The sequence below is a fragment of the Capra hircus genome, chromosome 21 (genome assembly GCF_001704415.2).
Source record: "Capra hircus breed San Clemente chromosome 21, ASM170441v1, whole genome shotgun sequence".
Classification (NCBI taxonomy): Eukaryota; Metazoa; Chordata; class Mammalia; order Artiodactyla; family Bovidae; genus Capra; species Capra hircus.
This window is the reverse complement of record NC_030828.1, coordinates 5,285,385-5,312,219: the sequence shown is the minus strand read 5'-3', so window position 1 is coordinate 5,312,219 and position 26,835 is coordinate 5,285,385. Positions and strand designations below refer to the sequence as shown.

The 26,835-nt window shown below is 39.6% G+C and overlaps 1 protein-coding gene across 5 annotated transcripts in view; it reads right to left on the bottom strand.

Annotated features, from left to right (window-relative positions):
* Positions 4,957 to 26,835, bottom strand: part of LINS1 (lines homolog 1) — a 30,853-nt gene continuing 8,974 nt past the window's right edge. For 3 of the 5 annotated variants that reach the window (XM_005694922.2, XM_005694923.3, XM_013972921.2), the window contains exons 2-7: positions 11,463 to 11,964; positions 11,265 to 11,354; positions 10,292 to 10,433; positions 9,034 to 9,627; positions 7,636 to 7,807; positions 4,957 to 5,844 (exon numbers count right to left, since the gene is read on the bottom strand). In XM_005694922.2, the coding sequence (XP_005694979.1) occupies positions 4,959 to 5,844; positions 7,636 to 7,807; positions 9,034 to 9,627; positions 10,292 to 10,433; positions 11,265 to 11,354; positions 11,463 to 11,861 (2,283 nt within the window). In that variant the 5' untranslated portion in view covers positions 11,862 to 11,964 and the 3' untranslated portion in view covers positions 4,957 to 4,958. Of the gene's footprint in view, positions 6,381 to 7,635; positions 7,808 to 9,033; positions 9,628 to 10,291; positions 10,434 to 11,264; positions 11,355 to 11,462; positions 11,965 to 26,835 lie in introns of all 5 variants that reach the window. The other 2 variants (XM_013972923.2, XM_013972924.2) reach the window with 2 other exon arrangements.

Sequence of the window (26,835 nt, the reverse complement as noted above, 5' to 3'; positions counted from 1 at the left end):
TGGGGGAAAATGTAATGGGGCGGGTGGGAAGTTGGCTGTCAACATTGAGATGTGCCTAATTAATCCCATTGCAGTGTGGTATCCCTGTCCTCAGGTGTGTCTGGTGTCCCTCCGTCCAAAGACCTGCTAAGACCTTGGCTTTCTTGGACTGTAAATCAGTCCTTGCATGGCACACTGCTCCTTACTCATGTTTTAATGAGTCTGTGGACAGAGGGGCCTGTTGCTGGAATTCAGCAAGAAGGCTTTGCCCCCCTCCTCCATTCTCATTGTCCCTGATGCCAGCGGGATGTTCCCAGGACTCCTTCCAGTCTTTTCTACTTGTCTGCCTAGCCACTGGTACTATATTGCTATTTAAGTCACTTTCTTCAAACACAAAACCAGTCACTGAGTTGAAAACCACATGGGCTCTCCACTGCCCACAAAACAGTCCAAACTCCTTAGCACAGCACACAGGGTCTTGGATGAACTGGCCCTAAGCTAGCCTGCCAGCAGGGCTTCTCTTCATACCACTCACTGCACTCACAGCAACAATGTTAATGTTAATAGTGATCGCCCCCTGCTTGAAGACAGTCAGTCAGTTATGGAGAGGTCGGAACTAGACTGACTAAATCCATTATTTTGATTCTACCACCTTACCAAGTTAATCTCATCTGCAAAACAGGGATCATAACAGTTCCTGCCTATTATTATAAGGATAATCCGGGCACTTGGAACAGCAGCTGACATGTGGAAGTGTAACTGATGTACAAGTTAGAGACTTTAGGTTTCTGCACACCTGTCTGCCCCAGGAGACTGCCAAGTCCTTGGAGAGGATCTCTTCTCGTGTATTCAACACCTGTGGTTGTGTTCATTATAATGGGGCAGACACGCTGCTAGTCACAAGGGATAATGTAAAGAACAAGGCAAACGGAGGCCGCTGAACAGCTAATAAAACCTAGTGTGACGAATGCTGTGATACAGGAAAGAACACAGGGAAGAAAGTACAAAGCAGGCAGGATCTAATGGTTCAAAATCTAATGGTTCAGGCGGAGGAGTTTTCGCAGGTCCAACATTTAAGATGGGGCTTAACAGAAAAAGAAATAAATAAAAAGACCCATGACAAAAGAAAAAAAGATGGGGCTCGACAAATTTATAAGGTGGTGTTCCTAAGACAGGGGGTTGGGGGAGAACCACGGGTGAGGCTAGAGAAACAGGTTGGGGCCAATTACACAAGGTCCTGTATAACCTGTTTCAGTCTCTATTTTGTTTCAACCACTATCAATTTCACCATCCTGGCACACTGGGAGTGCCATATACAACTTCAAGGAGTTATAAGTATTTTGTTTGCCAGTAACAGCTGAAATGCAACTACTTGGCAATTATTTAAAAAACCAATTAGACCATGCTTCCAAATATCATTGGAGAAGCCATATATAAAAGAACATATACTCTATGATCCATTTACATAAAAGACAAAACTAGGCAAAATTAATCTAGTCTCATTTTAGGGCATAGTTACCTTTACCAGTGAGTTATGACTAGAGGGTTCCCAGGGGGACTCCTGAGTGTCAGTAATGTTGTTTCTTGAGTTGGGTACTGGTTTCATGAACATGCTATTAGTGAAAATTCAAGTCATATGTGTATTTTGCTGTATCTATTTTAAGTTAAAACAGCTTCATAATTTATTGATTTATAAATTTAAATTAAATAAATCGTGCTCACTTGAATGGACATATGTATTTACTTGGAGAAGAGGTGGAGTTACAGACCAGGAACTCATTGTGTATCACTAGTTTTGTGTTCTCCCTTATGGACTAACTCAGGACAGCTCTGGATACTCTGAACAGCCAGGAAAGTTATCACACAGCTAGCGTCAGTCATCCTCACCAGTACTAGGGCTTCAGTGAGGGTAGGACAAACTGACTTACACCTAAAGGTTAGTTATACATGTAGCATTTCTGAAATCCCAACACTCAGCATACACATGAGATTGCCTTTTTCTCATTTTACATATAACAAGGGGTTGATGGTTCCTTATTAATCTTATAGAGAAAAACAGGTAAAAACCACATCTATATAAGTATGGCTTTAGTGCATTCAGCATTTTTGTGCCCCCAGAAACAAAAGAATCAAGTTTATTTTAAAAAAGTAATTTTAACTTAAAAAAAAAAAAGTATTCAGTTAAAAAGTAAAACAAGATATATGATGAGAAGTCAAGCTTTCTACTCCAGATCTGTTTCCCTGGGCAACTGCTATTAGTATTTTCTTATATGCTGTTACATATTTTACAGACACACAAAAACATACATAAATATGTTAAGCGTGTGCATTACTCCTTCCCTGCCTTCTTTCCTTAAACAAATGGGACTCTGGTATATTTACTTCTGTTTTTTATTATAGGTGTTTCATTTAACATGAATATAGCCCATTCTTTCCATAAGTATATATATAACTTAGCATATGTACTATGAATATATATATTTTGACATTTAACCAATTTCTAGTCTTTGCTTTTATAAGTGGAAGATACATTTTTTCACATAGAAGCCGCCCCAATGTATACCCCCAACTGTTACCAAACTTTTTGATCTCTGCATTTCTCTTTGGTTAACATTAGCATCTCACTTTTATAATGATTAACCATCCTCTATTTAGTTCCATTGACTTTCCTATTTCTACCTGAAGGAGTACTAATCTGTTTTATTAACACAGCCTTTAAAATATATTTTAGGCATTCCTGGTGGCTTAGATGGTGGTGAAACTGCTTGCAATAGACCCTGGATCTATCCCTGGGTTGGGAAGACACCCTGGAGGAGGAAAGGGCAAACCACTCCAGTATTCTTGCCTGGAGAATCCCATGGAGAGATGAGCCTCGCGGGCTACAGCCCATGGGGTAGCAAAGAGTCAGATATGACTGAGTGACTGGTAGGTAGGTTCAGTCTCCTTATATTTATCTATAAAAGGATCATTTAAAAATGCTTTAAGGATGACATTTTAGACTGCCTTAATGACAGACTCACCAGCAGAATACAGTTACACTCTCAGTATACAAATCCCTCACAGGGAGACCTTGGAGATACTCTGGACTCAGTTCCAAATTATCACAGTAAATCAAGTATCACAGTAAGGGGAATCACACGGACTTTTTGGCTTCTCAGTGCATATAAACTAGTTAAGTTTGCATTATACTGTAGTCTAGTAAGTGTGCAATAGCATTATGGCTACATACTATAAAAAAGAAATATTTATTGCTAAAAAAATACTAACCGTCATCTGAGCCTTCAGCGATGCTGAAGATGTTAAAGCTACTGCTTTATCAACTAAGCTTATAAAATATTTTTAAATCCTTTGTTGTCATTTCAACTATCTTAAGAGAATCTTCACTGGGAGCAGATTTTATCTTAAGAAACCACTTTCTTTGCTCATCCATAAGCAGCAACTCCTCATCCATTAGAAGTTTTATATTTGTAACTAATATAATAATGAGAAGTGTGAAATATTGCAATTACCAAAATATTGCAATTACAAGTGTCACAAAGTGAGCAAATATTTTTGGAAAAATGGCACCAAAAGACTTGGATGACACAGGGTTGCCTCAAACCTTAAACCTGTAAAAAATGCAACATCTGCAAAATAGAAAGTGAAGCACAATAAAATGAGGCGTGCTTGTAACAACGTGAAAATCTGGATTTACTGCCTCCTCTCTCAAAGACAGAATCATTCATATCACAACAATTTTAAACAGGAAAAAAATTTTTTAAGTATCTTTAAAAAATCTTAATATACTTGTGTTCTCATAGATCACATATATACATACACATGAAGCTAATCACTTCTCTTTAAAAAACCACTAAGATGTAAGTTTTTTCCACATCACATTACATGTAAACACCTCAAAGGGAAATAATAAGGGTACTGGCTTACAGTGTCCCTCCCAAAATTCAGGGCTACCAAGACCTGTGAATGCAACCCTATTTGCAGATAGGGTCCCTGCTGATATAATTAAGCTACGATGAGCTCATACTGGGGCTTCCCTGGTGGCTCGGTGATAAACACTCCACCTGGTAATGCAGAAGGCTAAGTTTTGACTCCTGAGTTGGGAAGATCCCCTGGAGGAGGAAATGGCAACCCAATCCAGGATTCTTGCCTGGAGAACCCCCACGGACAGAGGAGCCTGGCGGGCTACAGTCCACGGGGTCACAAAGAATGGGATATGACTTAGTGACTAAACAACAGACAACAAGAGGTCATTACTGGATGAGACTGGGCCCTAATCTACTGACTGTATACTTAAAAAGAGGGAAACTGGATGCAGATAGACACACAGGGATGGAGAAGGAAATGGCAACACACTCCAGTGTTCTTGCCTGGAGAATCCCAGGGACTGGGGAGCCTGGTGGGCTGCTGTCTAGAGGCTGTACAGAGTCGGCCACGACTGAAGTGACTTAGCAGCAGCAGCAGCACCAGCAGACACAGAGGGAAAACGTCATGTGAGAACAGAGAAGGAGATTGAAGTGATGTGGCTACAAATCAAGGAATATCCAGGACTGACAGCAATGGCCAGAAGACACAAAAAGGCAGGGAAATCTTCTCCCCTAGAGCCTTAAGAGGAAGTGCAGTCATGCAGACACCTTGATTTTGAACTTCTAGCCTCCAAAACTGAGAAAGAATAAATCTCTGTTCTTTTAAGCCACCAAGTTTGTCAGAATTTGTTACAGTATCAATAAGAAATTAATACAATAACTATCCCAAATTTGAGGAAGTTTGAACTACCATAGATTTCAAATGTTGTACAACTGTATCAAGTGACTTGTTACTTGATATATGTTTTTCAGTCACTAGGCTGCTCCCAAAAGGCAAAAGAAAAGCATGGTTTAGAGAACTCTTTTGAGGTTTATTTATTATTTTTAATACTGTTATCTCAGTAAGGCACAATTATATTAAGGAAAAATAGTTCCTGGAAATAAAATGTCAGTGTTTTACAAAGGGGTCATACTTTTATTATATATTGTCTCAATATGTTTTAACAATTTTAAAAGTGCTGTTGGATTATATGGGAACAGACTTTTCTTCTGCAAACGGTAAATGGCACCTTGTAGCTCTTCAAAGCACTTTACTGTTCTGTAAGATATTCCCACTTCAGAAGCAGTGTTATTTGGGGCTCCATCACAATAAACAGAGAACCGGGTATTAGATTCTTCAGTAACCAGAGGCCTTGATTGAGACTCTGGGCTAAGTTCTTTTTTATCCCCACTTACTCCAAATGTGTCCTGAGTTTTCTTCGTTGCTTCTTGGTGTGAAGATGTTAGTCTACTGTTTACTAAATACAGGCTTGTGGATCCTTCTTCAGAATCATCAGAGCTGTCATAATCTACCAGACTTGGAGAAGCTCCTGGGGTAGAAAGACAGTTAGCCTGGAGCTTGGTGTGGGCCTTCTCCAACGTTACACCATGGTTCAGTGGTTCAGAAGCAGCAGCAGAAGTCCAGGAGACCCAAGAATGAGCATTTGTGTGACTACCAAGAACAGCCAAAGGACTAGCTTCTGTTGAGTTGCTGTTTCTATCTTGGACAAGTGAGGAGATACAACAACAAATATGTATGTTATCTTTAGATTCAGTTACATCAAAATATTTGCAAATGGTGAAAAAATTATCCCAGTCTTTTTGCAATAATTTTAAGTATCTAACAAAATATTCAAGAAAACAAGTTTCTGATGAAATCAAAAAATCAAGAAGAACGGTAGAATCAAATCCTATATTTTTTAATAAAAATAAAAAAATACAGTGTGGATTATAGCCATTTTCATGTGTGTGATGGCTCCACATTTCTGTTTCTTGGCTCAAGCTTTCAGTAGCTTCACATTCTCTGAAAATAACAGACACTCCAGATTAATGACTCTATAAATATAAATTTTGACAGATATAATTCACATACCATAAATTCTGCCACATTATTTTTTAATCTATGCATTATTTTTGAAAGAAAAAAATTCAAAACAATCTTTCTCTACAAACTCTATAGAAACCTGATTCAATAAAATAAATAATACCCTTTGACTTTGGTAGTTCTAGTTTGTATCCATCCAACAAACCTCCTCCATCTTCCTGTCTATTGACATCAGAGTCTCTTATTCCTACAGGTAACTAATTTTACACGGTAAGGTGGGAATTAACCTCCTTCCTTTCCTTCCACACTTGTCTCAAGAGGGGTGGGCATGTGACCCAGGCTAACTAATCAGAGTACCCATGGTCCTAGCCACCATGATTTCAACATGAATCTGTGACTCATGCAGGTTAATCAGATCTCCTCTGGGATTTCTGCTGGCACTATTAAAGATCTTAACTGTAAGGCTGCTGTCAGTCTGGCACTGCTGGTTGCCCTGCTTGAGAATGAATTCAAAGCTATGAGACAGAAACAAAGAGAAATAATCAGTGACATGATTTCAGTCATGCACAGTTACACCTGATGCCAACTTGATTCCTTGGGATTCCCAGGAAGTAAATTCCTTTTTTGGCTTAGACTAGTTTATATTGATTTTTATCATTTACAACCATCTTAACCAATTCAGTTACGTTAAAAAATACATATGACATGAGCACAGGCCTCTGTGATCACACGAAATTCAAGAAAATTAGAAATTCACGTGCAAAATGAATTTAATTCAGAAGCTTCCTCTTTTCCTGAGGCGTAAGAAGTCAGCTTTGAATATGACTATATTCTTCAAGGCATGTGTATTCAGACTGAATTTGTATTTGACCGTTTCTAAGCCTAATTCAAATCACATGCATGCATTCTGTGTTCTTGATTAGAACCTTTTGAAAATTGGCCCCAAACACTTATAGTCTGAAAGCAGTCATTGCCAGAAGTGTCATAATACAAGTAAGAACTGGCAGCACAACACTACACCGACAACCATTAGTAAGAAATCCCTTTCTCTGAAGCCAAGAAAGAAATGGAAATAAAGCAAATACTTTACGGTTTTAATAAAGCAGAAGCAGAAATACTGTAAAAGGTCATCAGTTATTAACTTCATAACCAATTACAGATATTTGCCATAACATATGACCCAAGTACAGATCTTTTAATAAACAGAAATAGGATCAGTATAAAATGTCATCAGTAACATAACTTCATAATCAACTGCAGATATCTGCCTCAAGATGATATTAGTACCAATTCAAATGTATATTAAAATGAAAATTTACAAGTTCCTTTGATTACTTACAAGTTTGAATTCAGCTTTACAAAGGCAAAAATCACCTCACAGTAGTTCAATACAGACAAGTTAGTCTTAAGGGTGAAAAGAGTTTCAAACATCAATTAAATTGTGACTTAGACAATGGTATTAACTTATTCTTGATCACACAGGTAAAGCAAAGATGGAGACTCAGCCAGAATCCATATTGTCTAATCTCAGTTTAGTGCTAATTCCTAGATCTGCTAGCCATTCAAGTTTTCATAATGAGAACTCAAATGTAATCTATTTTCATGTAGGGCAGTGTTAAAGGAATTGGAACTTATAAGGAAACCACAAAATTGTTAGGGATTTTTTCCCCCTAATGATGGAAAGTAAACTGTAAGTCCAATACATTATTAAAAATGTTTTCTGCTTTCCTGGCCATGTTAGTTAGTATAATTATTTTAAAATATACAAACCTGGTCAACTTCAGGTAGATGCCCAGCAATGCTTTGGCAGCCTCCAGCATGTCATCATCTTGTTCTATGAAGACCCTAGACAACCACTCACAGAGGTTGTGTGATTGCAGAGAGGGCTGAAGGTGAGGCTTTAAGAAGGTCAGCAACTCAGACATGAACCTCTGGTAATCCACTTCAAAAACAGAAAAATTTAAAGAGAAAACAACAGTTTATGAATGTATTTATAATAACTTACCTATTCACATACATTTATAACATCTAGAGTACTTTAAAATGTATTATCATATTTCACACGTTCAAAAGTTTAAGTTAGGGATTATCTCTGCTCTGTGTATTAGGAAACTGAGCTTCAGAGAAAAAAGAAAAAGACCTACTTGGTAGGATATAGTTAAAATGTATAGCCAGATCATCTATTTGCCACAGTGTCAAATAGCTAGTATCTCTGAGAAATAAAAGTTACATGAATTCTTGCTAAAAACATATAAATGGATAAATAGTAGACAACAGAAATTGCTTCACTGGATGCCACAGTGTTTGTACTAGAGGCAACAATACAACCAAACAAAAATAATTTGCCTTCAAAATACTAGCAGAAAAAGTTTTTGTTTAAAGTTTTTTAAAGCATTAAAAGAAAGTACTACTATTAAGCACAAAAGTCAAAAAGGTTTTGAGGCGTTTTAACGGCAATTTAAAACTCTTGATTTATGTAACCAACGCCATCTAGTGTTGTAAATGACAACTGCACAGGATTACACCCTGCTGCTCCTGCTGCTGCTAAGTCGCTTCAGTCGCGTCCAACCCTGTGCAATCCCATAGCTGGAAGCCAACTAGGCTCCCCGACCCCTGGGATTCTCCAGGCAAGAGTACTGGAGTGGGCTGCCATTTCCTTCTCCAATGCATGAAAGTGAAAAGTGAAAGTGAAGTCGCACAGCCAGTGTCCGACTCTTAGCGACCCCATGGACTGCAGCCTACCAGGCTCCACCACCCATGGGATTTTCCAGGCAAGAGATTACACCCTACATTAGTTTAATTCAACTCCTAATTATCAAAACTCTGTATTAGTAGATATACCAATTTTGTGAAGGAAAATATGAATAATATACCACAAATATCTGAACATGAATTGACTAACACTGCTTACTTTGAAGAGACTCAATAATCTGTTTCTTTAAACTACAGTTATTAACTATGTTATGCAAATTCAGTTTAGCACACAAAAATGAAACTTTTTAAAAGACAATTTTTATCTTTATTGGAAGAAAACTTAATAAATTATAACTAGAATAAGATATAACAAGTTAGTGAAATTACAATTCTGAGCTTTGATAATTATGAATAATTTTACTTCAGTAAATAATTATCCATTGCTTTACATACATAAGGCATTCAGAAAGTTACCTTTCATTTCATTTGCTGAAGCACAATTTTGAAACTTGATTTCTAAGGATCTTATGATAATTAAGCTCAATGCTCTAAGAATCACATGATCTGGACCAGGGGCATGCTCATATCCAGCTAGGACTTCACCACCTCCAAAGCAGGAATGTTTTCCACGGACAGACAACGTTCTCAACAAGCCCAAATCCACAGCTTGCAGAACAGCACTGGCCAAAGCCAACAGGTCCACATCCAAAGGATTATCTGGTGGCATGAAGACAGGGACAGATCCCCGACAAAGGTCTTCACCCACTTTGCACAGAAGGCACTTTTTGATGAAGACGATCAACTTCCTTTTGACAAAAGCCTGAATAGGCCAGGTAATAACATCAAACACACAAGAAGGTTTCAAAAATAAAATCCTCTGGCAAGTGAAATGTAACTTCAGGTAGATTCTAGAGGCTATAAGAAGTTCAAGCAATTCCAGGAAACATATCAAACTGTTTATTAGTTTATTAGAAGCATCTTGGCGGTTTTCAAAATGCTGAGAAAATAAGGAATTGTAAAAGACTTCAAAAAGAGGGTCAAAAGGAGTCAGGAACTGCTTTAGAATTTCTGCAAGTATAAAAATAGTAATTATAAGCAACAGGAAAAACAAAGTTTTCTTAAAACACAATTTTACAATTTTTAAAATCATCATCATTTTGGAAGATGAAAAAATGGATTGGATTATTTACCTCTAACACAAACAAATGGAGATAAACATGCTAACAGCTAATAATCATGGCTAATATCCATTTTACAAATAGCAGTAACATCAGACTATGCAAAGGACATATAAAAATGAAAAGCTTTAATTTCAATTTTTAATAATAGTGAAAATAAAGTGAAGTCGCTCAGTCTTGTCTGACTCTTTGCAACCCCATGGACTATAGCTTACCAGGTTCCTCAGTCCAGGGGATTTTCCAGGTGAGAATACTGGAGTGGGTTGCCATTTCTTTCTCCAGGAGATCTTCCTGACCCAGGGATTGAACCCAGGTCTCCCACATTGTAGGCAAGACGCTTTATCGTCTGAGCCACCAGGGAAATCCAGTAATAGTGAAGTTTTACATTTTTCCTTTTAAAAAGGTACCCTCAATCAAAGACTATTGGGCATGGTTTTCTAGTTTTTCATGCTTCAAAACAATCAGAGGTTGTAAAATAAGTTTTACTCACAAAAATATAATGCTCCCTGGGAACAAGACAATGACAATTGTTTATTGGGAAACACAGTACATACCCGTTTTTTGTGAAGATGTATCTTTAAAGATTTCTTTAATTACAAAGGTAAGTATCCAGAGGCAGTATACTACTTTATTACTTTCAGAATATTCAGAAATATTTTTTTGGCAAAAAGAAATCCAGGAATTACTCAATGTTATCTATAAGTGAGAAAGAAATTTTTAAGTAGTAAGTTGTAATACAACCTTTTCTTTGCCATTACAAATTATCTATTATACACAATTCTACACAACACTGTTTACTTCATTCCAAAAAAAAAGTATAATATTTGCTAAAACAAGGACATAAATATCCCAGTATTCCTTAAGTCAAGAAATTTAATACACCATATTAGCAAAAAAACCAAGAAGGAACATGAAATACAGCAGTGGTTATTATCTCTGGTGGCTGGAATGATATGAAATTTTTATTTTGGTCTTTATACATTTTCCCTTTTTCCAAATTTTCTATTGTACATACCACCTTTTTGTATTCAGGAAAGAATGCTGTTTTAAGAAAGGAACAAGCAATTACAGCTAAAAGAAGTCAGGAAATGTTTAGATATATTTACTAACTACTTCAGTTAAGAGAAAAATGATTAATTTGTTCATATTTTTTCATTATGCTGAGGACCATTCTTAGAATTTATACTAAACCTATGAAAATGGTCTTAGTCTCAAGCAGGGGCTCCTAAGCCTTGTTTTTGGAAGGGAGGAAGGAGGCCCACCTACTCCTTTGAGAATCTGAACAGTTATGGACTCTGTGACTTGCAGTCTATCTTTTGAGTTGAGAATCTTATCTGTAATGATTTATAACGTATTTTAAGACTCTAATCCTTGAAATAAGTCACCAACATAATATTCTATTCTTACATGTTTGTGGATTTACACACTACATGAGCAAATATTTTATTGATAAAAAACTGAATGCCAGAGATCAATTTTAAAGAAAATATAAAAGTAATAGTAACATAATTTGATTACTTATCTTACCTTTTCCTTCAGTTGGAAATACAGAATTAGTGCAAGGCACTTTGCAGCCATGTGAGATAACAATTTTTCCGAGTTTTGGAACATACAGGTCTATAGGAAAATAAATACATTTACCTACTGTTGCTGACTGTTTTAAAACTTTTATTTTAAAAATATAGATCTTAAAAAAACACACACACAAAAAGTAAATGGGCTTACCAATTGAGATTCGATGTCAGATGATTTTAAAAGAATTTTAATTATATCTCTGTATTTCTCCTTTGCATGGAATTCAGTTTCCACAGACAATATTCGGGTTATCATCACTTTGATCACTGTTAGCTGAAGGAGCATTATTTCTCCAGTACTGCTCATCTGAGAATGTCTCTGCAAACACACAGGTGCTACAGAAAAGGTAGGCAAACTGACAGAGGATGGCTCCTGCTTGTCCTGAACATCAAGGGCGTTTGAGCAGTCTGAGGAGGTGGCTGTAGAACCACCTTGATCTGAAAATGCTGGGTAGAGATAAAAGACGTAATCATGGCTGTCATTTTCAAGTGCGGCTCCGAGAAGTACCTTCTTGTATAATTGTTCTAGAACTTCAAATAAAGTTTTCATTTTGATGGCCAAAATCTTTCTTATAAGAAGGTCAACAACTCCAAATTGTAAATGTTAACCTTGGAAATGTGATGGATCTCTTAAGACGTTTCTTCGGTAAAACCTAAAATAGGAAAAGTAATTTTAAAAGTGCAAGTGTTATACACATTACAAAGGAAAGGCACCTATTTCTTTAATTGGAGGATAATTGCTTTACAAGGTTGTGTAGGGTTCTGCCGTACAGCAGTGTGAATCAGCCATTAAGTATACAAATATCCCCTCCCTCTCCAACCTCCTACCCCAGCCACCCCTCTAGGCTGTGTTACCTAGCAACTTCCTGCTAGGTGTCTATTTTACATATGTTAATGTAGGTGTTTCCATGCCACTCTCTCAAGTCGTCTCACCCTCTCCTTCTAATGGAAAAGCATCTCTTTCTATTTCTTTAGTCTCTCAAGTTAAAGGTAATACTGACTGCATAATTTTTAAATATGGAAAATTGGTAATAACATTATTTTTAATGTATAAAAACAAAATGTATGTTTTTCATATAGATTTAAGACCATAAAATTATTTTTAGTTTTATCATAGCAATCAGCTTTCCTCTAACCTTCTTCAATGGGCCATTAGGGTTTCCCAACATTGGCATGATTAACAGTAAGAACTGGGTAATTTTGCTTTGGTGGGCTGTCTTATGCATTGTAGGAAGTGTAGCAGCATTTCTGGCCTCTACTGATTAGATGTCAGTAGCAGGCCCCGGGGGTTGGGGGTGGGGCAAAATTGTCTAGGTTGAGAACCACTTGGCCCATAACACAAATTCATTAACTTTCACCTTCAACTTACAGATGAAAACCTAATGTTAGCTATGTGGCTAAATTATTGTTATGTCGCTTAACTCCCAACTTAAAATTAGTAACGTTGTTGTTCAGTCTCTAAGTCATGTCTGACTCTTTGGGACCCCAGGATTGCCAGCTTCCCTGTCCTTCACCATCTCTCAGAGTTTGCTTAAACTCATGTTCATTGAATCAATGATGCCATCCAACCATCTCATCCTCAGTCACCCACTTTTCCTCCTGCCCTCAATTTTTCCCAGCATCAGGGTCTTTTCCAATGAGCTGGCTCTTCTCATCAGGTAGCTAAAGAACTGGAGCTTCAGCATCAGTCCTTCCTATGAATATTCAGGGTTGATTTTCTTTAGGATTAACTGGTCTGATCGCCTTGCTGTCCAAGGGACTCTCAATATTAATTTTCATAACATTAAGTTAAAAAAATTTTAATGTCATCCCGAGAAAAAGACAGGATATTAAGCAAAAGCAATCCAAACATGAGGAAACTAAATTGTATTTGTAGTTGGTTATAAATTTATATATCCTGGATATCTCAGGCTCCTTTGACCTGATGGAGACCAGAAAGAAAGGAAAAAATCAGACATGGCTTTTAAGGAGAAAAATGGGTAAACAACTGACAGATGACTATTAGAGAAAGCATGTAGTTACTACAGAGCAGGCATGGCTACGAAAAACTGAAGACCATGGTGTGACCAAGAGAGATTACTGAACAGCCTTTCAATGGAATAATGGGGCCTCTGGGAATTACTTGATCCAATGGGGCTTGGTCTTGTCACTGGCTTTGAGCTGTTTTGTTGTTGTTGCTTAGTCGCTAAGTCATGTCAGACTCTTCTGTGACCCCATGGACTGCAGCCCACCAGGCTCCTCTGTCCGTGGGATCTCCTGGGCAAGAATATTGGAGTAGGTTGCTATTTCCTTTTCCAGGGTCTCTTGCCAACTCGGGGATCCAATCAGTGTCTCCTGCATTGGCAGGCATATTCTTTACACTATTTTACACCTTGGTAAATTGTAGGTAACTAATAGCAATGCAAATAATTCTTGTTTATGGACATGCCCATAACTGTCTGGTGAAAGGGCAACCCTCCCTGTAGTGGGGAAATCCAGTTTTGCTTCCGTCTGTAAACTCATTTCAATACTCCTTCTCTATATAAATTCACAGTTCATCAACTTTTAAAATGGTTGTGACATTTGGCTAGTTCTTTAATTAGTTAAATAAATTCATTCCACATTCATTTTATATGGGTCATGATCTTGTCCTTTTAAAATGCATCCTTTAACAAAATCCATGGAATTCTCTCCTTTAGCCTGGCCCACTGACAAATGCCCATCTCTCACCCCTTCCCTGCTCACCAGAAGCGGTCTTGGAGGGAGCGCCGTCACCTTCATTGGGTCCCACTTTGACTACGGTCCGCTGGCTTGCCCCTGATCTTCCGCCCTCCCTCTGCAGTGGGTTCTTCCCCTTGCTTTGTTTCAAAGGACTTCCAACTCCTGGTCACCCTTATAAGGAAAAGCTGCCCTGTTCTAGTCCTTTAGGGCAGAAATATTAAGAATCCTATAGATTTTAAAGTTATAAATCAAACTTCTATGATGTGTATCTCATACAGTTTATAAACATAACTATGGTAATAGCAGTAACCTTGTTCCATTCGGCAGTGTTAAAATTGACCTGAGCTTTGTGCTTCCAGAAAGCAGTCATGGTTAAGAAGCACTACGCCTTCTGTGTTCTAAGGAAGGGCTGACCACCGGTGATAGGACCCACCTCCATCGTTCCTTACTGACCTCCCAGTTTTATAAACTCTATATTTTCTCCTTCTTTGAGAGGCTCCCCATTAATGAACATTCTCCCTGTTGCATCAGCTTGAATAAAACAACCTCATCAATTGCCTGGTATATTTTGTCTGTCACACAGCAGGAATAGCTTTCACGTTCTCCTTCAAAGATGAATTCCATTGTGCTTACGTTACTTTTTAGTGTAGTTTCAACATTTCTTCCCAACAAAACTATTGAGATTTTTATATATAAAATATCCTGTGATAATATTTCTATACATCTTAAGTTCTTAAATTTTACCACAAGTGAGAATAAAACTGCTATTTCAACTATTTTCAACCTATAAAAAGGGCCATTGCAAATGGTTCAATCATTTCAACACACAAAACTAAAACGTGAATGCCAATAAATTTAGGTAAACAAATACTTCGAGGAGTTAGGGGTGGAGAGAACTGGCTGTTTTCTATCACAGAGGGACCTATCTGCCACAAATGGCAGGCAGATAACGAATGAAGATAATAGGTGCTGGGCGGCTTCTACTCTATCATAAACCTTTCCTAATTTTAGTGTCTTTTAAGATATTAATACTGGCCAAACAAAATTGCATTGAAACAAATGTCTACGGCAGCCCATTGAGAATTGAGAATTGCAGCTGTTTTCAAGCAATTATACCACTAACGGCAAGGAAGAACAAATCTCGAAAAAACAAGCTAGGGGATCAAACAACCACACTTTTTTTCTGGAATGGTTGTTACAAGATGGGGACATCTCAAGCTGCATTGCCATACTGGTCTGGAGAAAGGCATAGCCCTCAAATACCAGGCTCTTAAGAGATTCCAATAAAGCAAAGTGTCTGAGAAAAGATGCTCAGAATGCTGACAGGCTGTGGATCCAGTTATCATGGATAAATGACAAGAGATCTATAGCCTTGAAAGGACACAAATGTTAGGAGGGACCTAATTAGGACAAGTGAATGAGTGGTGTTTTTTGGAGTTTTTTTTTTTTTTTTTTTTTTTCAGAAAACACCTCGTGGCAGAGGACCGTGAATTCCCACATTCGGGGGCTACAAGCACAAAATTTGCTTAAAGTCTCTCTTGTATTGTTTAAGGACTATAAACTATTTGAATTTTGCAGTCAAATCTTAATAGTACTATGTTAGTCTTAATATAAAAAAGACAGTCCCCAAAATTTTCAAATAAAAAAGATGGTTCCCAGTCATCCTCACACAAAATCAATGATTTAGGGATAATGGTTGCTAAAGTTTATTGAGTGCCCACTATGTATCAGAAACTGTTTCAAGTGAGTGATAGCTTCACAACAGCTGTTAGAGGTGGATACTTAAGTACTACACCTGTTTTATAATAAGGAAACTAAGGCACAAAGAGATCAAATTATGGAGCCAGTTAAGTGGCAGAATCAGTATTTGAACCCAGAAAGTCTAATTTCAGAGCCAGTACCCCTTCTCAAATTTCCTCTGATGCTCCAAAAGCCTCAGGATAATGGCTGAATAGAAGCTCTCTAGTAAACTTCCTAAGTAAAAGGAGTGACTCCCACAACCCAATCTTTAATGGTTTCTGTCTGCGCTCCTGTAATACTGGAAAATGGAATACTGATCCACAGAGTCACTTCTACATGATGCACTTCCCAGTGTAAACTACAATTACTTTTTTCCAAAAATAGCAACCAAAGGTTGAAACATTAATTAGGACTCCCATTTGATTGACTTTTACATTAAATTACTTTTAGTACCTACATCAAACCCAGGGTGAAAAGCCTATTTACTGATCATACTTTGACATCAGCTCATGAGCAGTTTAAAGGCAATACAAATATGTGACGAAGACAGTGATTTAACTTCATTTAGAATAATGTCAACCATTCATAACAATTAACTCAAGACGGATCATGGGCTTAATACTTAAAATTAACCTTTTAGAAAAAAAAGAAAACCTTTGGGATCCAAAGCTAGGCAAAGAGCTCTTAGACTTGGCTCCCAAAGTAAAAAGTGGTAAATTGGACCTCAACAAAATTAAAAACTTTTGCTCTGTCAAAGACCCTGCTAAGTCACTTCAGTCGTGTCCAACTCTATGTGACCCCATAGACAGCAGCCTACCAGGCTCCTCCGTCCCTGGGATTCTCCAGGCAAGAACACTGGAGTGGGTTACCACTTCCTTCTCCAATGTATGAAAGTGAAGTCACTCAGTCATGTCCGACTTTTCACGACCCCAAGGACTGCAGTCTACATGGACTGCAGCCAGCCTACCAGGCTCCTCCATCCATGGGATTTTCCAGGCAAGAGTACTGGAGTGGGTTGCCATTGCCTTCTCCTGTGAAAGACCCTACTTAAAGTGAAAAAGATAAGCACAGACTGAGAGAAAATATTTGCTAGCTACATATCCAACAAGGCATTAGTATCTAGAATGTATAAAGAACTCTCAAAACTCAACATTACACAAAAAGATGTTCAACCACAGTAGCCATTAGGGAAATGTAAATTAAAACAACAGTAAATACCACTATCAATATGATCAAAATAAATCAGTGACCAAATTCTGGCTAGCATACAGAGAAAGTAAACCATTCTACATTGTACTAGGAATGTAGAATGGTACAGTCACTGGAAGACGGTTTGGCAGTTTCTTAAAAGACTAAACATACTCTTAGAATATGTCATTCCAACAATTGTGCTCCTTGCTGTTTACCCAGAGGAGCTGAAACTGATGCCCAAACAAAACCCTACACAGACATAATCACCAAAAATTGAAAGCAATCAAGGTATCCCTAACTAGGTAAATGAATATCTGTAACTGTGGTACATCCACTCAATGGAATATTATTCACGCTAAAAGGAGTTATCAAGCCATGAAGAAACATGGAGGAAACTTAAAAAGCATATGACTATGTGAGAGAAACCAACCTGAAAAGGCTACACGGGTGTATGATTCCAATTACATGTGTGTGCTTAGTTGCTCAGTTGTGTCCAGCTCTTTGCAACCAATGGATTGTAGCCCACCAGGCTCCTCATGGATTCTCCAGACAAGAACACTGGAGTGGGTTGCCACGCCCTCCTCCAGGGGATCTTCCCAACTGAGGGATCCAACCCAGGTCTCCTGCATTGCAAGCAGATTCTTTACCAGCTGAGCCACAAGGGAAGCTCCAATCACATGACACCCTGGAAAAGGCAAGACTATGGAGAGTGAAAAGATCTGCTGCCAGAAGTCAAGGGATGAAGGGAGGAATGAATACGTGGAGCACAGGGCTTTAAGGGCAGTGAAACTACTCTGACTGATACTACAATGACGGATACATGTGACTACGCATCTGTCTAAACCCACAGGAGGCACAACGCTGAAAAGAAACCCTAATGCGAACCATGGATTTGGGTGATTATGATGCGTCAATGTAGGTTTATCAACTGTAACCCAGGTACCACTCTGGTATCCCATCTGGGGACGCTGATAATGAGGGAGACCATAATGATGATGATACATGATAATGATATATGATAGATATATATATGATAATGAGGGATGCTGATAATGAGGGAGACTACATATGTGTGCAGGCAGAAGATATATGGGAAACCCCTGTACCTTTCTCCCAATCTTGCTGTGAACCTAAAACTGTTCTAAAATATACACAGTCTTTCAAACAAAACAAAAACTAAGTATGCAACTACCATATGATCCGGTAATTTACACACTTGGGCACTTATTCCAGGAAAATAAAGACCTATATTCACACAAATACCTGTATGTGAAAGTTCACAGTAGGTTTATTCACAGCATAAAACCAGAGACAAACCAGATGCCCTTCAATGGATGAACAGTTAACTATGAATGATGACTAGTTAACTATATATGGATGAATAAATAACTATGGTATATCCATACTGCTCAGTAATAAGAAGGAAAGAACTACAGACACATGCAGTGATTTGGATGACGCTTAAGGGGATCATGCTGAGAGGAAAAAGCCCATGTCAAAAGGCTGCATACTGTACGGTTCAACCTTGAAACACCCAGAACTAGAGCACTGGAGAGATCAGTGGCTGCCAGAGGTCAGGGAGGGTCGTTTCCACTTGGTGAGCAGGGTTATAAAGGCCCTATGACAACAGAGTTGACAGGGAACATGCTAATCTATATATGTAACAAAACTGCACTGAACTAAATATACACACACAGAAATGAAAACAGGTAAAAGGAGAGCCCAAGTAGGAGCAGTACACTGGTTGTATCACTATCAATCCTGGTTGTGGTACAGTACCAGTTTTGCAAGACACTACCATTGGAGGGTACACAAGATCTCTCTTTATTATTTCTTACAACTTCAAGTAAATTTACAATGAGCTCAGATTAAAGCTAAATCAAAAAAAAAATAACTTGGCTATAGACATCAGCCTTCTGATCCTTAGCAACAATATGCATAGGACTTCATTAATATCAAGGAATTAATTAATATCAATACTAAAATATAAACATAAACATATTAGGGCTTCCCTCAGTTCAGTTCAGTCGCTCAGTCGTATCCGACTCTTTGAGACCCCATGAATCGCAGCACACCAGGCCTCCCTGTCCACCACCATCTCCCGGAGTTCACTCAGACTCACATCCATCGAGTCAGTGATGCCATCCAGCCATCTCATCCTGGGTTGTCCCCTTCTCCTCCTGCTCCCAATCCCTCCCAGCATCAGAGTCATTTCCAATGAGTCAACTCTTCGCATAAGGTGTCCAAAGTACTGGAGCTTCAGCTTTAGCATCATTCCTTCCAAAGAAATCCCAGGACTGATCTCCTTCAGAATGGACTGGTTGGATCTCCTTGCAGTCCAGGGGACTCTCAAGAGTCTTCTCCAACACCACAGTTCAAACGCATCAATTCTTCGTCGCTCAGCTTTCTTCACAGTCCACCTCTCACATCCATACATGACCACAGGAAAAACCACAGCCTTGACTGACGGACCTTAGTCGGCAAAGTAATGTCTCTGCTTTTCAATATACTATCTAGGTTGGTCATAACTTTTCTTCCAAGGAGTAAGCGTCTTTTAATTTCATGGCTGCAGTCACCATCTGCAGTGACTCGGGAGCCCAAAAAAATAAGTCAGCCACTGTTTCTACTGTTTCCCCATCTATTTCCCATGAAGTGATGGGACCAGATGCCATGATCTTTGTTTTCTGAATGTTGAGCTTTAAGCCAGCTTTTTCACTCTCCTCTTTCATTTTCATCAAGAGGCTTTTTAAGCTCCTCCTCACTTCCTGCCATAAGGGTGGTGTCATCTGCATATCTGAGGTTATTGATATTTCTCCCAGCAATCTTGATTCCAGCTTGTGTTTCTTCCAGTCCAGCGTTTCTCATGATGTACTCTGCATAGAAGTTAAATAAGCAGGGTGACAATATACAGCCTTGACGTACTCCTTTTCCTATTTGGAACCAGTCTGTTGTTCCATGTCCAGTTCTAACTGTTGCTTCCTGACCTGCATACAGATTTCTCAAGAGGCAGGTTAGGTGGTCTGGTATTCCCATCTCTTTCAGAATTTTCCACAGTTTATTGTGATCCACACAGTCAAAGGCTTTGGCATAGTCAATAAAGCAGAAATAGATGTTTTTCTGGAACTCTCTTGCTTTTTCCATGATCCAGTGGATGTTGGCAATTTGATCTCTGGTTCCTCTGCCTTTTCTAAAACCAGCTTGAATGTCAGGGAGTTCACGGTTCACGTATTGCTGAAGTCTGGCTTGGAGAATTTTGAGCATTACTTTACTAGCAGCTCAGATAGTAAAGAATCTGCCTGCAATGCAGGAGACCTGGTTCTGATCCCTGGGAAGATTCCCGGGAGAAGGGAATGGCTGCCCACTCCAGTGTTCTTGTCTGGACAATTCCATGGACAGAGGAGACTGGTATGTTTTAGTCCATGGGTTGCAAAGAGTCAGACAAGACTGAGCAACTAACACTTTGGGCTTTTCAGGTGGCACTAGTGGTGAAGAACCTGCCTGGCAATGCAAGAGATAACCCAATGGTCTGATCACTCACCTAGAGCCAGACATGCTGGAGTTCGAAGTCAAGTGGGCCTTAGAAAGCAAAACTATGAACAAAAACAGTGCAGGTGATGGAATTCCAGCTGAGCTATTTCAAATCCTAAAAGATGATGCTGTGAAAGTGCTGCACTCAATATGCCAGCAAATTTGCAAAACTCAACAGTGGCCACAGGACTGGAAAAGGTCAGTTTTCATTCCAATCCCAGAGAAAGGTAATGACAAAGAATGTTCAAACTACTGCACAATTGCACTCATTTCACATGCTAGTAAAGTAATGCTCAAATTCTCCAACTAGGCTTCAACAGTATGTGAACGGAAAACTTCCAGATGTTCAAGCTGATTTTAGAAAAGGGAGAGGAACCAGAGATTAAATTGCCAGTATCTGTTGGATCATAGAAAAAGCAAGAGAATTCCAGAAAAACACCTGCTTCACTGACTATGCTAAAGCCTTTGTGTGGATCACAACAAACTGTGGGAAATTCTTAAAGAGATGGGAATACCAGACCACCTTATCTGCCTTCTGAGATATCTGTATGCAGGTCAAGAAGCAATAGTTAGAACTGAACATGGAACAATAGATTGGTTCAAAGTTGGGAAAAGAGTACATCAAGGCTGTATATTGTCACCCTGCTTATTTAACTTCTATGCAGAGTACATCATGAGAAATGCTGGGCTGGATGAAGCACAAGCTGCAATCAGATTGCTGGGAGAGATATCAATAACCTCAGATATGCACATGACACCACCCTTACAGCAGAAAGCAAAGAACTAAAGAGCCTCTTGATGAAAGTGAAAGAGAGTGAAAAAGCTGGCTTAAAACTCAACATTCAAAAAACTAAGATCATGGCATCTGCTTCCATCACTTCATGGTAAATAGATGGGGAAACAAGGGAAATGGTGAGGTTTTATTTTCTTGGGCTCCAAAATCACTGCAGATGGCGACTGAAGCCACCAAAGTAAAAGATGCTTGCTCCTTGGAAGAAAAGCTATGACAAACTTGGACAGAGTATTAAAAAGCAGAGACATTATTTTGCTAACAAAGGTCTATACCGTCAAAGCTATGGTTTTTCCAGTAGTCATAAATGGATATAAGAGTTGGACCATAAAGAAGGCTGAGCTTTGAAGAATTGGTGCTTTTGAACTGTGGTGTTGGAGAACATTCTTGAGAGTCCCTTGGACTTAAAGGAGATCAAAGCAGTCAATCCTAAAGGGAATCAATCCTGAATATTCATTGTAAAGACTGATGCTGAAGCTGAAGCTCTAATACTGTGGCCATCTGATGCGAAGAACTGACTGATTAGAAAAGACCCTGATGCTGATGCTAAGAAAGACTGAAGGCGGGAGGAGACGGGGACAACAGAGGACCAGATGGTTGGATGGCATCACCAACTCGAGGGATGTTAGTCTGAGCAAGCTCTGGGAGCTGATGGTAGACAGGGAAGCCCAGCGTGCTGCAGTCCATGGGTTCCCAAAGAGTCGGACACGACTGACAGACTGAACAACAGTGCAAGAGATGTAGGAGACACGGGTTTGATCGCGAAGAGTCAGACAGAACTGAAGCAACTTAGCATGCATGCATGTAAACACATTAGTACTCTGCTCTTAAGTATTTCTGGACTGAAAACTGAGGATGGTTATTTAAAAATATTTTCTTAAAAAATTCCTAAGAAACAGCACTTTTAAGTGCAGTCTATTTACTATACAACATTCTCCCACAACTTAATTTTAAAATTATCAAAAAAGAAGCTGTTAGTAAGCTGTTACACCTTGTCTTGTAATAAAAAAAGATGACCACTTCTTTTAGAAGGTTTTTATATATAATCTCTGCATTAAATTTGGAATACAGGAAAATAACTACTTTCATGATCAATATATAAAGTAAAAAAACCTTTTCTATGAGAAGCTAATAGTTTCCTAAGTGACTGGAATTTCTCAATATGGAGCAACAATATGCCTAACACAACAGTAGGTTAAAATCCGACTGAAGGCTGAGAGCTACTTTCTCTTTCTCTCCATTTACAAGGATACTGTGATTCTTAAGGTAGAAGCTGAGGCACTCTAAACAAAGGCTGCTTCTGAGATCCCAGTCCCTCCCCCCCAACTAATACAGCATTTACTTTGTCCAAAAAAATAAAATGGGTCTGGGTCTGGTTAGACTCTACAGAAAGTTGGGAGGGGGAGGAGACTCTGGGTGGCAGTGCCAAGGTTTGGAAAGGCTGAAAAGGTGGTGAAGGACTGAGTAGGCCCAGAAAATGAAAGGACAGAGGTTCCCATCACCCATGTCCACCGCCAGGGCCACCACCGCTGGTCAACTCCAATTTCAAGAGCACCTCCCTACCCCAGAGGCAGAGGGAGAAGGGAGGGTATGTTCCCATGCCGTGTCCTGGGCTAGGCACCTTCCCTTCGCCCTACTGGTTCTACCCTTCCCCTTTCTCCGCACCCATACATGCTGCAGAAGGAGACCTGTGGTGTGGCTGGGTGGGGACAGGCTGTTCTTTCCAGGTTCAGGAACTGTTCCTTCCACCTACCTCCAGGCCGAGAGCACTACTGACAGTTACCAGGTCCCAGGGAATGCCATCCTTTGCTCATTTCCTCAAACAAGTTTTAGCTGCCTCAGAATCACTTGCAAGGCACGTAAGAGCAGATGCATGCCTGGGAGTTTCAGACACAGTAGTTCTGGGATGGGGGGTCCCCAATTTTTATTTCTAATAAGTTTCCAGGTTACTGCTAAAACACTAAGAACACTCAGACCCTGTCTCATGTTTGTAAATTGACCTCCTATTAAATTCTTGCTGGCAGAACTGATACAAGTCAGGTGATTTTTTCTTTTTTTTTTTTAGCATAAAGAAAAAGCCTGATAATTAACTTATAAAGACTTAAAATATATGATTAAGGCAATACTTAACAGTGTTTTTCTCCCAAAGTGCTATACTGGTAAGAGCCTGGAATCTGAGGTCTACAGTCACATGTCTCTACCACATCAGGGTTACCAGAGATACTAAGCCTCATTCTCCTTCCATGTTCAAGGACATGACGACACTGGCGGGGTTAAGTGAAGTGTGACTGTCTCCACAGTAATCCCCAGTGCACATCTGTCAGTGTTTTCTGCGCCCCAGCCGGAAACAAGACAACACAGGGCGGGACGGACTCCAGGCCCCGTCCCCCGACTCCTTTCTGTTACATCCTTTGCACTTCTATTTACAGTGTAAAATGGCTAAAAGAGAACGAACATGATGGGAGAAAAAACAATGCTCCTCCCCCATTTTTAAGGGGGCGGCAAGTAAAGAAAGGCACAAATAGAAGTCACTGTTTACCAGATTCTTTTTTTTTAATCAAGGTATAATTGATATATTAATACATTATATTAATTTCAGGTGTACAACATGACACTCATCTATATATTGCAAAATGACCACCATGATATATCCAGTTAACATCCATCACCAAAATTTCAAAAAAGTTTTGTGTGTGGTGAGAACTTTTAAGATATGCTCTCTTAGCAACTTTCAAAGGCAATAGTACTGACTATTAACCAAGGTGTACATCAGCAGTCCCCAACCGTTTTGGCACCAGGGACTGGTTTCATGGAAGACAATTTTTCCACAGACTAGGGGCTGTGGTGGAGAAGGCAATGGCAGCCCACTCCAGTATTCTTGCCTGGGAAATCCCATGGGCGGAGGAGCCTGGTAGGCTGCAGTCCATGGGATTGCTGAGGGTCGGACATGACTGAGCGACTTCACTTTCACTTTTCACTTTCATGCATTGGAGAAGGAAATGGCAACCCACTCCAGTGTTCTTGCCTGGAGAATCCCAGGGACGGGGGAGCCTGCTGGGCTACCGTCTATGGGGTCGCACAGAGTTGGACACGACTGAAGTGACTTAGCAGCAGCAGCAGGGGCTGTGGGGGAATGGTTTTGGAAGAATTCAAGCTCATTTACTGCGCACTTTCTTTCTTTTATTATTACATGATATATAATGAAGTAATTACACAACCCACCATAATGCAGAAGCAGTGGTAGCCCTGAGCTTGGTTTCTTGCAACTAGAGTCCCATCTGGGGGTGATGGGAGACAGTGATGCCCGAAGTGTGCTGCTTATGTCTGCCTACTCCATAATCTCGTCGTGACTGCTGTCATTGCAAAAAACCCCGCTTCACAAAGAGAGGATGCTGGAAATGGAAGCAGGCTTTTTAGTGCTTCTGTGGCAATCTCAGGATATTCTGCCTTGAGTTTAATCCAGAACTTATGGAGATCTGCAGTTGTCTCAAACATACTTTTAAGGCCACTGTAATTTGTGATCTCAAGCAGTTGATTCTCTACTTGCACAAAGTAGATTCACCTGGCTTATTCACAAATGGGTCACGGATCTGTTCCTTCCCAGTTGAGAGGTCTTTTGTGGTTGGGAAGTAATGCTGACTCTTTTGAAAGCTGACACAGGTGATCGTGCACCAGCTGGGAGAAAGACCCTGACTCAGTCTCTTTCAAAATCTCTGTAATGTTCGAAATATGTCAAAAACCCCAGTGTTCACTCATCAACCCGTAATTCCAGTTTGGCTTTGAATACAGCCATGTTTTCTGCCAGCTTGAACACATTGGTCCTTTTCCCTATAGTGATAGATTGAGTTCACTGAGCAGGTTGAATATGTCACACAAGTAAGCAAGGTTTGCAACCCATTCTGTGTCACTGAAATGTGCTGCCACTGGTGACTGTTTTTCTAAAAGAAATCTCTGGAGCAGCTCTCATAACTCAAAAACTCTGGCCAGTGATCTACCTTTAGAAAACTATCTGTGTATAAGAGAAGACATATATAAGCTCTGCATCCATCTCCTCACACAGCTATGTGAACAGACGTGAGTTAAGGGCATGTACTTTAATGTGGTTAACAATTTTCATCACATCCTATAAAACATTGTTAAGCTCAGGTGGCATTTTTCAGCTAGCCAGCGTTTCTCTATGGATGATACTGTGTGAAGGCTCACAGTCAGAGGCGACCTCTTTGACCTGATTAGTGAAGCTAAACAGTCGTCCAGTCATGGCAGCCGCTCCATCGGGCACATACTAACACAAAATGACCAATTCAGTTTCCCCGATAAGCAGTCATTCAATGACTGGAATAGTTCTGCAGCTGTGGTGTTGGCTGGCAACAAAAATGCACATAATATTGTTATGCACACCCTCCTGAAAATATTGCACGAAGACAAGCTTTGTTGCCTTGTTGTCAACACTGGTAGACTTGTCAACATGGATTACATGCCACAGCGACTCATTAATCCTAATAACTGTGCCTCAGGATCCTCTGCTGTTTCATCAGTTCATCTAGTTACGGTGTTTGTCAAAAGAGGAACACGTGTCACCTTTTGAACTGAAGCCTCTCCTAAAAGTTCAGGACAATGTCCTTAAGTGGCGGGCAGGATCAGCTCTTCATCAATAGGAAAGGGCTTCTTACTTAGCTTTATAGATGCTGTCAGCCACTAAGAATGATGCTCTCACTGCAGACACATTGGATGAAGTGGTGGCCTTCAATAACTGCTTCTGTTTTTCGTATTCATGTCTTTTTTCTTTTGGAAAACTCCAAAGACTTGTCTTTTAATGCAGAGTGCTTGGTCTCCAAGTGGTAGAGCATTTTCAAAAGTTTCATGGCTTTGTTGGATAGCCAGTGTCTCCACATATGATACAAAGTGAGCTTGGAGAATATGAAGCACCTGATGCAATGAACCCATAATTTAAGTGGAACTCAGTATTTCTTTTATATGCAGCTTTCTTTTTGCTGACAGTCTTAAGAGTTTTCTGCTGTCTCATCATTGAATGTTGCCCTCTTTTCAAAGAAACTCTCCAGTGATGTTTGTTCACTAATGTTGGCTAGGGGTAGCTTGTGGGCTTACCAAAACTGTGACTAAGACATGTGTGTAGAGTAGGAAAGAGGGCACAGACAGAAGTGGTAAATAAAACAATGGGCAGGCCATGCACAGACTAAAATAAGTATCAGATTCTGACTTAAATCCTGCCACCAGATACAGCTGTACAGTTGAAGTACATCAGCTCACTTATCACTAGAAAGCCTACCACCAGATGTAGCTTAATTGTCACTTGCCACTCACTGCTGGGTTTTGATGAGTCTGCAAGCAGCTCATTTATTATGGCTCTGTGCAGTCAAACCTTTCTGCTAATGACAATCTGTATTTGCCGCCCCTCCCCAGTTGGAGGCATCACCACCTCAGCTCCACCTCAGATTGTCAGGCTTAAGACTCTCATAAGCAGTGTGCAACCGAGATCCTTTCATGCGCAATTCACAGTAGGGTTTGCTCTGTGAGACTCTAAAGCCGCAGGTGATCTAACAGGAGGTGAAGATGA